Source organism: Danio aesculapii, chromosome 8, assembly GCF_903798145.1.
Source record: "Danio aesculapii chromosome 8, fDanAes4.1, whole genome shotgun sequence".
NCBI lineage: Eukaryota > Metazoa > Chordata > Actinopteri > Cypriniformes > Danionidae > Danio > Danio aesculapii.
This window is the reverse complement of record NC_079442.1, coordinates 6,139,985-6,156,120: the sequence shown is the minus strand read 5'-3', so window position 1 is coordinate 6,156,120 and position 16,136 is coordinate 6,139,985. Positions and strand designations below refer to the sequence as shown.

Below are 16,136 nucleotides of genomic sequence, written 5' to 3'. Positions count from 1 at the left end.
ACTGTTCTTCACCGGACTTGAATCTTGTCGTCACGGTCAACTCCGCTTTGCATCTCAAATCCTCCAATGTACACAGCGAGCCACTGGACAAACTTGTAACAGTGGAAAACCATCCACATGGAGATATGCGATCAGCTCGTAAGCGTGAAAAGGACTGGCGTCATACCGTGGTTGGCTGCTCCAAAAATCCTCAGGTAAGTTTATAATACCATATTCATTTTCATATGTTTGATACTTTTACTATTATTGTTACTGTTTTTCATCTGCCTATGTAAAAGGGGGCAGTAAACAAAGGAAACTACCGCGTTCCCCCAAGGTTCCCAAGGTAGGCAGCAAACATATTACAATGGGAAGAATGTAATCTACCAAGAAGAAATCCATATAACCCCATTGCCCAATGATGCATTTGAATTTAAAAACATGCCCCAAAACATCTGCATGACCTGTGGAGCATCAGTCCCATTACAGTTACTGCCATCTCTCGTTGCAGAATTCACATTACTGTAAGTGAAAAAAGAAAAGGTATACGTTGAACTAGATCAACGTACAATGTCTTTAGAGTTCACTACATGAAGTAAGTTGTGTATTTTACTGAATGTCCCAGTGTCAGCTGTAATTTTAGATTTCTTGAGCTATTTTAGCAGTACTGTGTATGTTGGACTCAGCTGCTCCCCCTTACTTACACTTACCGAATACAAAAATGAAATATAGCCATCTAATGAAATATATCTATTGTTTGGATTTGCTCTGTTACAATTAAGAAACATTTTGGCATAGCTATAATGATGCTTTTGTATTCTTTTTTCAGATAGAATCTGAATCTTACAAGCAAAGAGAAAATGAAGATACCAATGGACTGAGCTATGAGTCAGGTATCATTTGACTGGTAAGAGGTTTGTTAGGTTTGGTAATCTTACGTTTAGTTTTGTTCATGACATCATGACATGCATTTATCTAACTCGTGTTTTTGGCTTATCTTGAATCACTACGATGCACATACAGTTGAAGTCAGATTTATAAGCGCCCCTGAATTATTAGCCCCCCTGTTCATTTTTTCCCCATATTCTGTTTAACGAAGAGCAGATTTTTTCAACACATTTCTAAACATCATAGTTTTAATAACTCATTTCTAATAACTGATTTATTTTATCTTTGCCATGATGACAGTACATCATGGCAAAGATAAAATACATCAGTTATTAGATTCATTAGGTTCATTAGGTTAACTAGGCAGGTTAGGGTAATTAGGCAAGTTATTGTATAACGATGGTTTGTTCTGTAGACTATCGAAAAAAAAATATAGCTTAAAGGGGCTAATAATTTTGACCTTAAAATGTTTTAAAAAAATTAAAAACTGCTTTTATTATAACCGAAATAAAACAAATAAGACTTTCTCCAGAAAAAAAAAATTAATTTCCTTGCTCTGTTAAACATAATTTGGGAAATACCTAAAAAAGAAAAAAAATTCAAAGGGAGGCTAATAATTCTGACTTCAGCTGTATAATACATTTTTCTATTCTGATTATTTTAGACTGGTTCTGGTAGGAGTAGCCTTGCAGTATTTTTTCCCACAAGTGCAGTTCTATTTATTAAGTGCTAGAACACCAAAATGTTATGGAATGCAGCTTTAAAGAGCCCCTGCTATTGGATTTTGAAAATGAGCTTCCAAAGTGTGTAACAGCTGTAAGTGAGTGAAACATCCAGCTGAGTTTTAAATCTGAAAGTGCAGCATGTTTAAAACTATTGAATCTTTAACGAAATAGTTGATTCAAAGTTGAATAAATAAACAGTGTTGGGTTCGGATCATTTGCTTGAACGCGTCGACGTCGATATGGTACATTGCCAAATATGAAGTGCTGGATCCGGTAAAACGTGAACGCTCCTTTCCTTTCAGACACTAGCGGAGCACAAGGGATCAGAGAACTGATCATGACACGAAGATGATCGTCACTGACAGATGAAGATTCGGCTGTGGGGAATAAAGGGTAAAGTTCGTTTTCACAACAACACCACAGTATAGCCAACCTAGTGCTGTGTTTGTTCCTGTAATTTTTCTGATGATTGATACAATAACCTACAATGAAACACAGGATTCGTCAGCCGTTTGTCATTAAAGGAAGGAGCAGCAGAGACTATTATGCATAGGACTTTGTCAGACTTTGACAGGGACTTTCAGTAACTGCTACAGTTCATATGGACCGGTTTCGTCTACCTCCGGATCATAACATGTAAGTGTCATTAAAATTGTTGCCTCGTTTTGTGTAGTTTCTAAAATAAATGTTTAATTGTGTGTTGTAGATTGTAATCACTCCGCACGGCTTGTAATCACATATCTATTACAGATCAGTGAGTGTACTGTATCTCTCAGGTTAAATCTGTATGAGGCTGTTCACATATCATATCATGGCCGTCCAAAACCATGTTGAAAACGTGACGCGTGCTTCTTCCGTTAGTGATTCAAATGCGTGTCTGAACTCGTGATTCTCTGCCGTTTGCTATGGCCACCATCAGCTGTTCCTCACACACAACTTTTACCACTGTGTGGATTAATACTGAAAGTGTGTCATTGTTATTACATGGGTGTTAGGGTTAAGAGTAGAGTAATATGCTGGTGTTTAACTGCATTGCTTTATTGCATTCCTGCATTGCGCTCTCACAAACTCTGCTACTTCGTAGCCGTGTTGGGCGTTTCTTTCTGTCTTGCGCTGAACTCAGTTGACCAATCACAACAGACTGGGTCATCGGATCCCCAGATTAGCCTCACGTAAAAGAGGGGGTTGGGAACAATTGAATCGCTAAACAAATCATATTGGAGTCGTTGAGATAAATAAGTAAAAAATAAATGCAAATTATAAGACAATGAACGTGTTTTTTGACCTTGTATGCATATCCACCTGTTGCTAGAGACCCCAAAACCAAAATTTGACCTTTTATGATGTCTAATAGGGGCTCTTTAAACTGAGTAAATCACTGATAAGTTGAGGATGTATCCTGAGACCATATTGAACACTGGTTATGTATATATCAAAGTACCTTTTCTCAGGCATTAAATGATTGAACTTTCAAGAATAAATGTACAAAGGCTTTATTTAGTAGATTACTCAGTTTTGCAAGTCATGAAATCATAAGCAGACAATGTAGACCTGTCTGATTTTCTTATTGAGACTCTGATTTTTAGGATGCCTGTCTGATATGTGGAGAAGTTTCTGCAGAAGTGATGCCTTACCATGCAAGTACATGTGGAGAAAGGTATTGTAGAAATATTTGCTGGAACTGTATGTAGTGAGAGATTCACAACAAAGACAAAACACACACACTAGCTCGGCATAATATATCGTTTCAGCATCGTTATTGTGCATTGTGCATATCCACAATAGTCACTTTAGTCACACACAAAAAAACATAACTTTTACACATTTCAAGGGTGCCCGTTCTCTGCTTTGAAACCAAATTTCACATTCATACATTCTGGCAAGTATTTTAAACAATAAATGAACTCGAATTAATATGAGTTTATAACAGAAATACAAATATACACAAGTTTGTGAAAAACATGTCTTTGACATTTATACAAATCTTCTAAAGTATTGTTAGGCTGCATAAATTAGGATAACCAGACCCGCCAAAAAATGTGTATATTAGTCTGTCTCTCTTTATCCAGAACTCTGCATAATCTTGGATCTGACCAGTATCCTGAGCAGATGGCTGTCACGGTCATGGAGAATGAGTCAAGAACCTGAGACTGATTCCTGCAAAGACCCCAGTGACAGAGAAGTCTCCGCATTGATCCTGTGGGCTAGTCAGAACCCCTGCCGGGGACCTACTCACACTTGAAGCTTCTTGAACCTGTCTGATTTCTTATTGAGTCTGATTTTTAGGATACCGGTCTGTAGAAGTGATGCCTTACCATGCAAGTCGGTGTTTCCTCTAGGATTTTTTCCAGCTGTGGCGGCAGGAGTTTACACAGATCTTCCAACTACCTATGGCGTTATTTCAATGACAAATGTCGTGAGTGCAGTATTACAAGTCGAGATCGCATTTATGTAATACAAGCATGCGAATCTCTTTGCTTGCGCACTGATTTCCTCTGTTTGTGCACAAAACTTCTTGGCACGCCCCCTCAAATATAGATATACGCTGCTCAAGCACAGATTTTCTTGTTAGCTCTCAAATAAACACTGCTGAAGTGCTTCTTAGTGCGTTTATCTAACAAGTATGTCTCCAACATTTATTAGATTTGCTAGGAATATTTATGAATGTCTCCAGTAGACCTACAGAGCAGCATTAATGCATAAAAACATGTCTTTGACATTTATACAAATCCTCTAAAGGATTGTTAGGCTGCTTTAACACAAACAGACCCGCCAAAAAATGGTTATATTAGTCTGTTTCTCTTTATCCAGAAGTCTGCATAATCTTGGATTCAACCAGTATAATGAGCAGATGGCTGTCATGGTCATGGAGGAGTTAAGAACCTGAAACTGATTCCGGAAGCACCCCAGTAACAGACAAGTTTCCGCATTGAACCTGTGGGCTAGTCTAAGCCCTGCTGGTGACCTACTCAGACCTGCAGCTTCTCTCCATGATGGACCTTCATCATTCTCAAGTTTCAGGTGCCCAGACTGCAGGTCTGCACAAGATGTTTGGCCAGAGGAGAGCTGGTCATGCCCAGCTGAGCCTGGTTCTCTCAAGGTATTTTTTACTTCACTCACATCCATTGGTAAAGTTTATTCCTCATCACTGGCTTGGTTTGGTACATTTACATTACACGGAACTGAACTGAAATTCAACTGTGACAACTCAACTGAAGCAGTTTTAATTTACTAGAACTACACTACCTGACAAATATTTTGTCACTTGTCCAAGTTTTAGGAACAGCAAATAATAACTTGACTTCTAGTTGATCATTTGGTATCAGAAGTGGCTTATATGAAAGGCAAATGCCTCTAGATTACGCTTATTTGACCAACATAAAATATGATCATGCCTTGATTTTTAATGATTTTATTAGGACAGTAAGGTCTGACAAATCTTGTCACATAAATTCATGGTGCAGTGGAAACAGAATGAATATTGTGTATGACTCCCTTGAGCTTGGAGGACTGCATCCATACATCTCTCCAACGACTCAAATCACTTATTAATAAAGTCATCTGGAATGGCAAAGAAAGCGTTCTTGCAGGACTCCCAAAATTCATCAAGATTCTTTGGATTCATCTTCAATGCCTCGTCCTTCATCTTACCCCAGACATGCTCGATACATGTGTATTTCTGGTGACTGGGCTGGCCAATCCTGGAGCACCTTGACCTTCTTTGTTTTCAGGAACTTTGATGTGGAGGCTGAAGTATGAGAAGGAGCGCTATCCTGCTGAAGAATTTGCCCTCTCCTGTGGTTTGTAATGTAATGGGCAGCACAAATGTCTTGATACCTCAGGTGGTTGATGTTGCCATCCACTCTGCAGATCTCTCGCACGCCCCCATACTGAATGTAACCCAAACCATGACTTTTCCTACTGATTTCTGTGAGAATCTTGGGTCCATGACGGGTCCAACAGGTCTTTTGCAGTATTTGTGATGACTGGGATGCAGTTCAACAGAAGATTTATTGGAAAAATCTACCTTCTGCCGCTTTTACAAATGGTCAACTAGACGTCAAGTTATTATTTCTTGCTCTTAAAACTGGGATCAACGACAAGACTCTTGTCAGGTTGTGTATGTTAAGCCGCTTTGATCTACATTGTAAAAAGTGCTATAGAAATAAAGATGAATTAAATTTAATAAGTTGTAAAGTATACAGGCATCACCATACCATTTCATAAAACCTGAAACAATGTCACCATATATTTAAGGCAAATTGTTTTGCAACATTAACTGCTAGCTGAGGACAGTTCAACACTTTAACTATAGGAGTGCATGAAGTTATTATTGAATGAAATGAATAAGACTTTATATTTGAAATGTGCTCATTTTTATTCATTAAAGAGCAAACATACATACACAATCTCAACAAAAAATGTATTTACAAAGAGCAATTTACTTTACTCAATTCTCCTACAGGACATGTCTTTAGACTGTGGGGGAAACCGGAGCACCCGGAGGAAACCCACGCGAACACGGGGAGAATAAGCAAACTCCACACAGAAACGCCAACTGACCCAGCCGCGACTGGAACCAGCGACCTTCTTGCTGTGAGGCGACAGTGCTAACCACTGAGCCACCGTGCCGCCCCTCCTTCTCTTCATCCAGACACAAACGCCTGCTCCATTCAGCTCCTTTTCGTGCAACCAACACACCAGCCTCAATTAGCTCCTCCTTGTCGCGCAATCATAAACACCAGCCCCAATTAGCTCCTCCTCTTCACACAAGCACACAAACACCAGCCCCATTCAGCTCTTTCTTTTCGTCAAGCCACAAACTGCCCCATGTTTGTGGCTTGACGAATTTTTGTAGCTGAATATAGAAGTGGAGCTCGGTGTTAATGGCTTGATGAAGGGGAGGAGCTTGGTGTTAGGTTGCTCGATGAGGAGGAGGAGTTTGGTGTTAGGTTGCTCGATGAAGAGGAGGAGTTTGGTGTTAGAAGCTGGATGAAGAGAAGGAGCTTGGTGTTATCTTCTTCATGTCCCAGGATCTTCTTCAGCTGTGCTCTTATCTGGTTGGAAAGTAGAAAATGTGCAATATTAGTTTCATGTAAGATGAACATTTGAACACAAAAGCTGAAACAAGACCTGCGTAAGAAGACCAGTTTCAATTTGGCCAGTTCACAGATTAACAAGTGACGATTTGTGACAAACATTTAAGTAGAATATTTTGTATATTTCATGAGTCATGTTGGGTTTTTGTTGTTATTAAACTGACCTGAATTTCAATATAGACTGTATTTTTTCTCTGAATGTTTTCTTCTCTTTGCTTGGCTTCAGGATCAAGACCTGGAACCAGTCATGGAGGAGGATGTCTTCAAGAGGAATCCGCTTGTCTGGATCACTTTGCAGACATGAACAGATCAGATCTATGCATTCTGTGAAGAAAGAAGGAACAGATGTCAGGTTATTAGATTGCCACAAACCTTACGGTTGGTGTGAGCGATCACATTGTTTTAAGTTGTTGTTTCATCATCCACATGCTCTCTCACCTTTGGATAGTCTGTCACACTGCCAGGTTCTGGCGACAATCCTACTGAGCTCTCTTCGAGGGTATTTTTTATGCAGCATCCTGAACAACATTACACCTATAGAGTACACTGTTGCAGGCTTGGCGTGGAACCTTTCACAGTCGTAATACTCCGGAGGAGCATAAGGCATTGTGCCTGGAAGAAAGATCAAGAACAGTTAGATATTTATCATATTAACAAAAAAACTGATCTGCTGATCTCTTTGGCTTTGCCTGGAAGGCTCAATATAACTTGTCTTTATTATAATACATACCACAGAATGTTGAATAACCAGAGCTGGTGATGAGTCTTCCAACACCAAAGTCTATTAGTTTGATCTGAAAGGTGTGGGGGTTGATGAGCACGTTTTCCGGCTTGATGTCGCTGTGGTAGACATCCCTTTCACAGCATGCGTTTGCAGCAGTGACCACCTGGTGCATCACCAGTCGTGCTATCGATTCACTCATTTTCTTACGACGCCGCCATACAAACTTCTGCAGGTCCATGCAGGCTTTGGGACGCTCTAGCACCAGTTTGTATTGGCTCGGCGTCTCATACCAATCCAGCAGCTGTATTATTTGAGGAACGTAAGGACCTCTGCTCATCAAATACATCAAACCGACTTCTTGTGGAACAGTCTTCTGATATGGTAGCTACAGGAGAGATAATAGACATATGATAGTGAGATGTGATTCGACTGAAGTTGAGGTCAGTATTTTAACAATTTTATCACGGTGTACTTACAATCTTCATGGTTCTTCCTGCTTCATCCTTGTTCACATTTTTAATTGCCACCTGTTGACCAAGTGAAAGCGACAGTTAATTCACACGATCCTGTCGTGTAACATTCATCAAATTTAAATGACAAGAAAGCACTTTTTAATGTTTGAAACAAACCTTTTGTGAATCCGACCGACGAATTCCAGCATAGACAGCTCCAAACCCTCCACGACCTAAAACCCTCTTGACTTGATATTCCTCATTGATGTCACCTGTAAAAAAATCAGTGAAACAAATAATGAAGTACATTTATAAACCATCAAAACGCTGATTGAAGATTGCTTTAGAATATTTATTAGGAAGCTATTAGATTACTGTCCTTAAATATTATTTTGGAGGATTTTTACTCAATTACAGTTTAAACTGGCAACCGCTATTTTACCTTGAGTACATTCCTGAAGAAAGGAACAACAGTACTTTTACTCCTTAACATTTAGTTGTGTTTAAGTATTTATAACACTTGTCTTATCTTTATTTTTCTTACATCTTTAGCTAGAGCTGCACAATTGTGGTAAAATAGATGATGTTGTGACATATGTATTTATGTATCGCTCATGGTAAAATATATGATTTTATATATGTATCAGCAGATGTTCTGATTCATAGTTCATATTTGCTGTTGTCACTTTCCTCTCTTGTCTTCTCCTGCCATTACTATTCATTTTCGGCTCTCTGCTCTGAGGCCTTAAGCTCAACTTTCTGCAATATACACTAGTATTGTGATATCGATAAGTTTTTGATGTACTGTACAGCCATAATCTTTTACAGTTGAACAGTTGAACGTTTTAGCTGGCATGGATGGATCAATTCAGTGGTCTAAATAAACTCAAATAGGCTAATTAACACTTAACAAATACCTGCTGATATATAAATCAGGGCTTTGATTCACAAAATAAATCAGATCAAGATAAACACTAATAAGTGCAATTCTTGAAATAACACCTGCAGATCTCAGTTTTGCACTTCAGAACATCTCAAGTATAGCTACAACAAATTCATAATAATATACATATTTTAACTTGGTGTTATATCCACCTGCATTTACTATCTGTACTTTAATTTTGGTAATTACATTTATCAAATGCAATGGAGTAAATAAAAAATAACACTTAATCAACTGACCTTTTTTCCCCTCCAAATTCACTGGGATTTGCTTTTCTGTCTTCCAAAAAGCGTCATTCGATGAGGAAGCGGTGCTTTTCTCGGACACACTGGGGTCAGGGGTCGGCGAAGACGTGCAAGGGTGCCCACTATGCACTGAAGCGCGGTCAGATTCGCCGTTCTCCGCGGTGCCAGGCGAAGACCCACAACAGTGCCTACTGTGCACTGAATCGCGGTCAGATTCGCCGTTCTCCGCGGTGCCAGGCGAAGACCCACAACAGTGCTTACTGTGCACTGAATCGCGGTCAGATTCGCTGTCCTCCGCGGTGCCAGGCGAAGACCCACAACAGTGCTTACTGTGCACTGAATCGCAGTCAGATTCGCTGTCCTCCGCGTTGCTAGTCGAAGATCCACAACAGTGCCTACTGTCCAGTGAAGCGTAGTCAGATTCGCTGTTCTCTGAGGTGCCAAGCGAAGACGCACAAGAGTGCCAACTTTGCACTGAAGCGCGGTCAGATTCGCTGTTCTCCGCGGTGCCAAGCGAAGACGCACAGGAGAGCCAGCTTTGCAGTGAAGCGCGGTCAGATTCGCTGATATCCGCGGTGGTCAGAGAAGATACACACAAGTGCCAGCATTCAGTGTCGTCGTGCTGTTCGGTTTCTGTTGACGGGGTCTTCACAGGGGTCTGGATAGACACGCACCTGTTGTTGACCCGCTCGTCCTGAACCGGCCTCGGCGACACACTGGCAGCTCCACTATCAGGGGGTCTCTGAGTCTGTGGGCTGCTCGGCTGGGTCTGTTGGGCTCCGGTTGTAGTTTTCTTGAATTTACGAGAAAACCATTTCCGGAACCTCTTTAGTTTCTTCTCCGCTTTCTGTGGTGCTGGGCTTGGTGAAACACCAGCTGCTCCAGTATAAATGTGAGAGATGAACGCGGCGTTACTTGGTCCAGCTTCGCCATCAGAACATCTCTGGGGCCCGAGGTCGCCCTCGGTTGTGCACTGGTTCTGCTGGGTTTTCCCGGATTTCCGAGAAAAGGCCCAGTTACAGAACTTTTTTAATTTCTTTCCAACTCGTCCCATTGTGCTATATATTTTTTTCAAAATCGACAGTATCAATGGGGAAAACTGAATTTTCTGTAACACGATCAACTGAAACTGAATAAATCAGATATAAAACGTAGATTCAGTGATATAATACAATTCAGACGTGATTCAACAATGGTCGTCTTGTAAATGAGTGTGCTTCTACTCTGCATTCCATGTAATTCCATGGAACTATGACGGAACTTTTCGAACGTTTGACGTAATGGCTCATTTGCATACAGCACACAGGAGAAAAAGCATCATTCTAAAGAAAATGGCGATTTACAGAAAAGCTATATTAGCGCTTTAAACAGTGGGGAAGTTTGCTCTTATCTGTATCGTGAATAATAATAATAATAATGTTAGTAATTTAATATAAATTTGTCATTTACTCAACAATAACATTAAACTAACAACAATATAAAGATGTTAAATAAATGATTCAAAACAACAACGTTTTCATATTGCCTTTATTATTACGCTGTAAAGCTTAACATTGCAGTCAAACCTATTTGCTCTGGTGCAAATAACACGATTAAATATTATTATATATTATATTCTTACTTTTATTATGATGTTATTATACAATATAGAAAAATTGCCATTATATACAGTTAAAGTCAGAATTATTAGCCCCCCTTTGAATTTTTTCTTTTTTTAAATATTTCAGAGCAAGGAAATGTTTTCACAGTATTTCTGATAATATTTTTTCTTCTGGAAAAAGTCTTATTTGTTTTATTTTGGCTAGAATAAAAGCAGTTGTGAATTTTTTATGAATCATTTTAAGATCAAATTTATTAGCCCTTTTAAGCTCATTTTTTTCGATAGTCTACAGAACAAACCATTGATAAACAAAACCTTGCCTAATTACCCTAACCTGCCTAGTTAACCGAATTAACCTAGTTAAGCCTTTAAATGTCACTTTAAGCTGGACAGAAGTGTCTTGAAAAATATCTAGTCAAATATTATTTACTGTCATCATGACAAAGATGAAATAAATCAGTTATTAGAAATGAGTTATTAAAACTATTCTGTTCAGAAATGTGTTTAAAACAGTATGGGTGTTTCCCAGTACTGGGTTGTGTCTGAAAGGGCATCCACTGTGAAAAACATACACTGGAATAGTTGGTGGTTCAGTCTGCTGTGGTGACCCCTGATAAATAAGGGACTCAACTGAAGGAAAATGAATGAATGAAGATGATATAAATGTATGGAATACCAACATTAAAAAGAAGTGTCTGTTTTGAAATGTCAATCCCCAGACACATTTTGTAGTTTCATACACTAAAGAAGAAAGTATACAGGAACTGAATCGTTATTAAAGGGCAGAAAAGCCTCAGAAATAGTGATTAATTTTAAGTAAAATATGTTTTAAATAGGTGTCAGAATGTTCAGTGTGCCAGTCAGATCTCAGCACATCAAGAAGATATATTTTGAGATAGTCTACTGTGTTTATCTCTGTATAGCTGGTTTGACACACTCTGTATGGTAAACATAAATGTGACTTGACTATAATTTATCTTACAATTTGTTTTTATATTAACAGATCAGCAAGAATGTCTGTGCCAAGCCGGGGATAAAGAGGAGCCTTTGGTCACCGTACTATTCTGAAACCCAGCAGGTTGGTAGAGAGGATGAATGACACCATACAATGGTAAGCCAGAAGGTTTATTCAAGACAGTCAGTCAATATTTCATTTATGGCAGCAAATGAGGCAATAATTGTAAGAAATCAATCTGGCGTGCATTTTTGAAGACCATCATTAGCCAACTAAGGTCACAAGCTCCGTCGTTACAAACATAGTTTGTTGATTTGGTGTTTCCCAAATCCATTCAACGAACATTCGCAAACTACACCTCTAGAGCTGTTCTGTTTCCAATAATCTGCCCTATGCCCTATTCCTTTAGAACATTACAACATTTAAACTCAGAATGATTTTAAAAAGTAACATTAAAGCCATCTCTGTTACATGTCATTTGCGTGTAAATATGCCATTTTGAACGCAGCCATGGCTCATGACGAAACTTGGTTATTCGTTCATTTTCTTACGACGACCTTTGAAAAGAAGAATCTACTTTAGGTTTCCAAGGCTTGTGAAAAAAAACATAGGGTACGTAATGGTTTTATTTTAGAGTAGCCTAGCCTATTTATTAGGAAATGTATGTGTACTGCACACTCACCGGCCACTTTATTAGGTACACCTGTCCAACTGCTTGTTAATGTAAAAGTCACATTACTTGTATTTGTCTCACTACAAGTAATGTGTCTATAGTGATGTATAATACACACATAATTAACTTTATATTACGTTTACTTGACCAAACATCCATGCACTAAGCTTTACAGGAGCTCACATGATGAAATATAACTAATACCACAAGTTTCAGTGTATGTTGTGTGTGTATGTTTTACTTAAGTGTATGTTTTACTTAAAGGGGTGGTTCACTACGATGTCATATTTTAAAATTTAGTTGATGTGTAATGTAGCTGTGTGAACATAAACAACATCTCTGAATGTAATACGCTCAGAGTTCAATGCAAAGGGAGACATTGGCTTTTACAGAGTTAGCTTAGCAAAGCCTACAGCGAATGAAGTTTTGGGACTACAAAACAATTCATCCAGGTTAGTGAGATCATAAACACTTCAGGCTTCGTATACACCCCGTGCAGTGAAGGGGGGTGGCCAGAGGCGCTGTTAATGTTGCAGAGAAATCTAAAATGCTGTCCAAACGCTGCTATTTCCACAGAGCTTCTTCTGTTTCTGTATTTGGGCTTTTAAAGGACACGACACAAAGACAGAAGTGCTCACAGTTTAATTTTAATTATATTCCAGAGAAATAAAAAAATATTTCAGCATCTTCAACAATAATAATAGACAAAGCTGTAGATTGTGAGCGACAGCCTGTAAGTATTTTTATTTGTTTAAATTGATCTATGACATGCTCAGTAGCAAGGACAACAGGAACCTAAACAACAGGAAATGCTGTTTGGCACCGCTAAGAATTTAGCTACAAATTCATATTTATCCGTCAAACCCCTGTAAACACCCACAATCTTCAGCAGCGCTGCAGTATATCTCTATGCGTGTCTCTCTATGCGGATGCTTTCCCTGCTTTCTACATCTCAAACAACAAACTCGTGAAAGATATGTGAACGTTTCATATTACCTACACATGCTTATTCTGAATATGTATGAGAGACACTTGTCAGATTTTGTTTACAGAGCAGGCGTGAGGTTCAGCTGTGTCTGATTCAGGCTCAAACTGATGCGACTAACAGCTACTCTGACTGATGGTGTTTACAAAACAGAAGCAAAGCGCGTGCTAGTAGAGGAGTGACACTTTTCCTGGTGACATGGAGCCGATCTGCGAATCACAGCACATTATGTTAGCTGACCAATCAGAGCCTTTTGAGAGTGGGCCTTTCGGAGGAAATAAGGAAATATGACGTTTTCATGTCAGCAGAGTAGCTGTATATAATCAAAGTAAGATACTAAGCCTTTTAAATACACTCTGGACCACCCCTTTAAAGGTCATGTACCCACATGAGAAGAGGAGATTTTTCCTGGATCCACTTGGGGAAACACAGAAAAATGAAGACATGTTTGGAATCAACAAGGTAAAATTGTATTTTGTCTGGTACAACATAGTTGTTTAATGATGTGCTACATACTGCACACTTGCTATTGGTCACAGAACATGCATGAGGAAGACTGCAACGTTTCAATGGGGACACTCAGCACTCTCCCTCATAGATGCCAGAAAGATGGAACGTCTTGTGGTGTCCTGGTCTTAAAAGTGAGTGTAAAATATAATTATAGTAAATAAGTAAAGAATGTGACCTGGTTTAATGAAGAAGGGGGTTAATTCCAGATGGATAGTTTTATTAAATGTACTAATCCAACACATACTGTTAAAATTGTTTATCTTATGCACTACAGCTCATCATGTTTTGTTTTGTTCAGTTTGCAGAGACAGTTTTACAAGGGGAGGCAATAGACAGGGTTCATACGGTCATGGAAAACCTGGAAAAGTCATGGAAATTACATTTACATTTAGTCATTTAGCAGAAGTTTTTGTCCAAAGCGACTTAAGTTGTCGTCACACTAGAGCTTGTGCTTGCAAAATTCTGTCGTATGGTGCTGCGAAAGGTGGGGGGGGGGTGCGTAAACAATATGATTAGACATTAATAAAAGTGAACGATTGCTCCATATTTTAAATTTCTTATTTTAAATGCTCTTCTATTGGTCTCACGCAATCACCTGATGCGATTTCACAGGTATGAATTCACCAAGCTTAAACTTTCGTATGCAGTGAAATGCAAAACACGTGCTTGCGTTTCTGGTCTGCCGCATTCGCATGGCTATGAATGAAAGTCTATTGAGCAGAAAGTGCAGTGTGATTGCGGCTTTATAATAGAAGTAGTTTTACCTACTATTACTAGCTTAACAAACTATTAACATCATCTAAAATTAGTTTGACAAATATTTTTATATTGAAATGGAGGTTAGTTGTTTTTACTTCTTTTCTTTTCTTGGCCTAAAACATGCTCTCACATTATTAGTGCTGTGTAGCCATCGTCTATTTTACATCGATATAAAATTTAATTGAAACTATTGCATGTTTTATGATATGCTGTAATAAATGTAAACGTTTCTTTTGATTTACCATGTATATGTAGACATTACATGAAACATTAGGTCATGAAAACTGACTTGAAAGTCCTGGAAGAGTCATGGAATTTTTGTAGTAAAAATGTGTATAAACCCTGAATAGATCTCTGCACGTCACAGGATCATCATGCAGCCAAAGTGTGTCTCTACTGTAGACAAGGTGGACATGTAATACAGGCCATTCGTCTTCCACAACCTGCAGTGAGTGTGGTTACTGATTCCCCTGTCCATGTACATCCATGAACCACTACTCTTCTACAGTGTATGTCCTCCTCGACTCTGGGTCAGCCGGCAGTTTCCTCTCTGCAGACTTATGCCACAGACTCCAGCTCAAAAAAAAATAATTTCACAACAACCCCTATCAGATCCAGTCCATAACTGGAAGTCCACTTGGCTGAGGACATGTTCAACTGCATGGGTCCCATTCAGTTGCAGATTGGACAGCTACACATAGAAAACAAAGTTTGTTCCTCGCCATTGTCGCCACTGGCTTGCTTGGTTTGGGACTTGTGGAGCTGTGCACTGATAGATTTCTTCTTCAGTGTTTGGACTTTCAGCAGTAAAAGTTAAACCACACTGAACTGAAGTAAACTGAGGTTCAACTCTGAAAACTGGACTGAAACAGTTTCAATGTACTAGAACTTCTATGTTAAGCTGCTTTGACACAATCCACATTGTAAAAGCGCTATAGAAATAAAGATGAATTGAATTGAATTGAATTGAATGGTGCAGTTAAAAAAACATTAACGTAGACCACCTAAAAGTTGCAGTTTCGGAGCTCCCCATATTTTTACCAAGTTGAACCTTTGAGAATAATTTTCTAAGGTCATCAATGCACATTTGATGATGCTCGTAAACAAACACAACCATCACCATGCAGAAACAGCAGCTGTAATTGACAGTGTTACCACGACCTTAATCTGGCAGAGGAAACATAGAAGAATCCAGGTCTGCACTTGATTCTGATTCTCATTTTGTAAAGTTATAAATTGTGTTTTTTAAGTAACTGAGAATAGTATTTGTCTGACTGCTTTCAGATTGATCCAACAACACACAAGATTATTCTGGGAATAGTGATCGAGCATCATCGCTGGATGTTGGTGGTAAGAAATCGAGCATTGCAGGAATCTCACTACAAGTAATGTGTCTATAGTGATGTATAATACCCACATAATTTGCCTTATATTAAGTTTACTTGACCAGACATCCATGCCAAGTTATTACAAGTACCTTACATGATGAAGTATCACTAATACCACAAGTTTCAGTGTATTTTGTGTTTAGATGTTTTACATAAAGAGTGTGGTCCACTACGGTGTCATATTTTAAACTTTAGTTGATGTGTAATGTAG

The 16,136-nt window shown here is 38.9% G+C and overlaps 1 protein-coding gene across 1 annotated transcript; it reads right to left on the bottom strand.

The window, feature by feature from the left end:
* Nucleotides 1–6,475: 6,475 nt before the first annotated feature.
* LOC130234006 (aurora kinase A-like) lies at nt 6,476–10,109 on the bottom strand. The gene is made up of 8 exons (XM_056464288.1): nt 9,382–10,109; nt 9,050–9,138; nt 8,045–8,139; nt 7,892–7,942; nt 7,422–7,800; nt 7,130–7,303; nt 6,856–7,015; nt 6,476–6,725 (listed from the first exon to the last, which is right to left on the bottom strand). The coding sequence occupies exons 1-8, from the start codon at nt 10,107–10,109 to the stop codon at nt 6,476–6,478; spliced, it is 1,926 nt and encodes a 641-aa protein (XP_056320263.1).
* Between the last annotated feature and the right edge of the window lie 6,027 nt (nt 10,110–16,136).

Excerpts from the sequence above, each read along its gene's own strand:
- LOC130234006 (XM_056464288.1), bottom strand. The coding sequence starts at position 10,109 with ATGGGACGAGTTGGAAAGAAATTAAAAAAGTTCTGTAACTGGGCCTTT. Across the intron at positions 9,139-9,381 it reads TGCGATTCAGTGCACAGTAA|TGTGTCCGAGAAAAGCACCG; the intron begins GCACTGTTGTGG and ends CCCTGACCCCAG. Across the intron at positions 7,801-7,891 it reads CAGGAAGAACCATGAAGATT|CTACCATATCAGAAGACTGT; the intron begins GTAAGTACACCG and ends TCTCTCCTGTAG.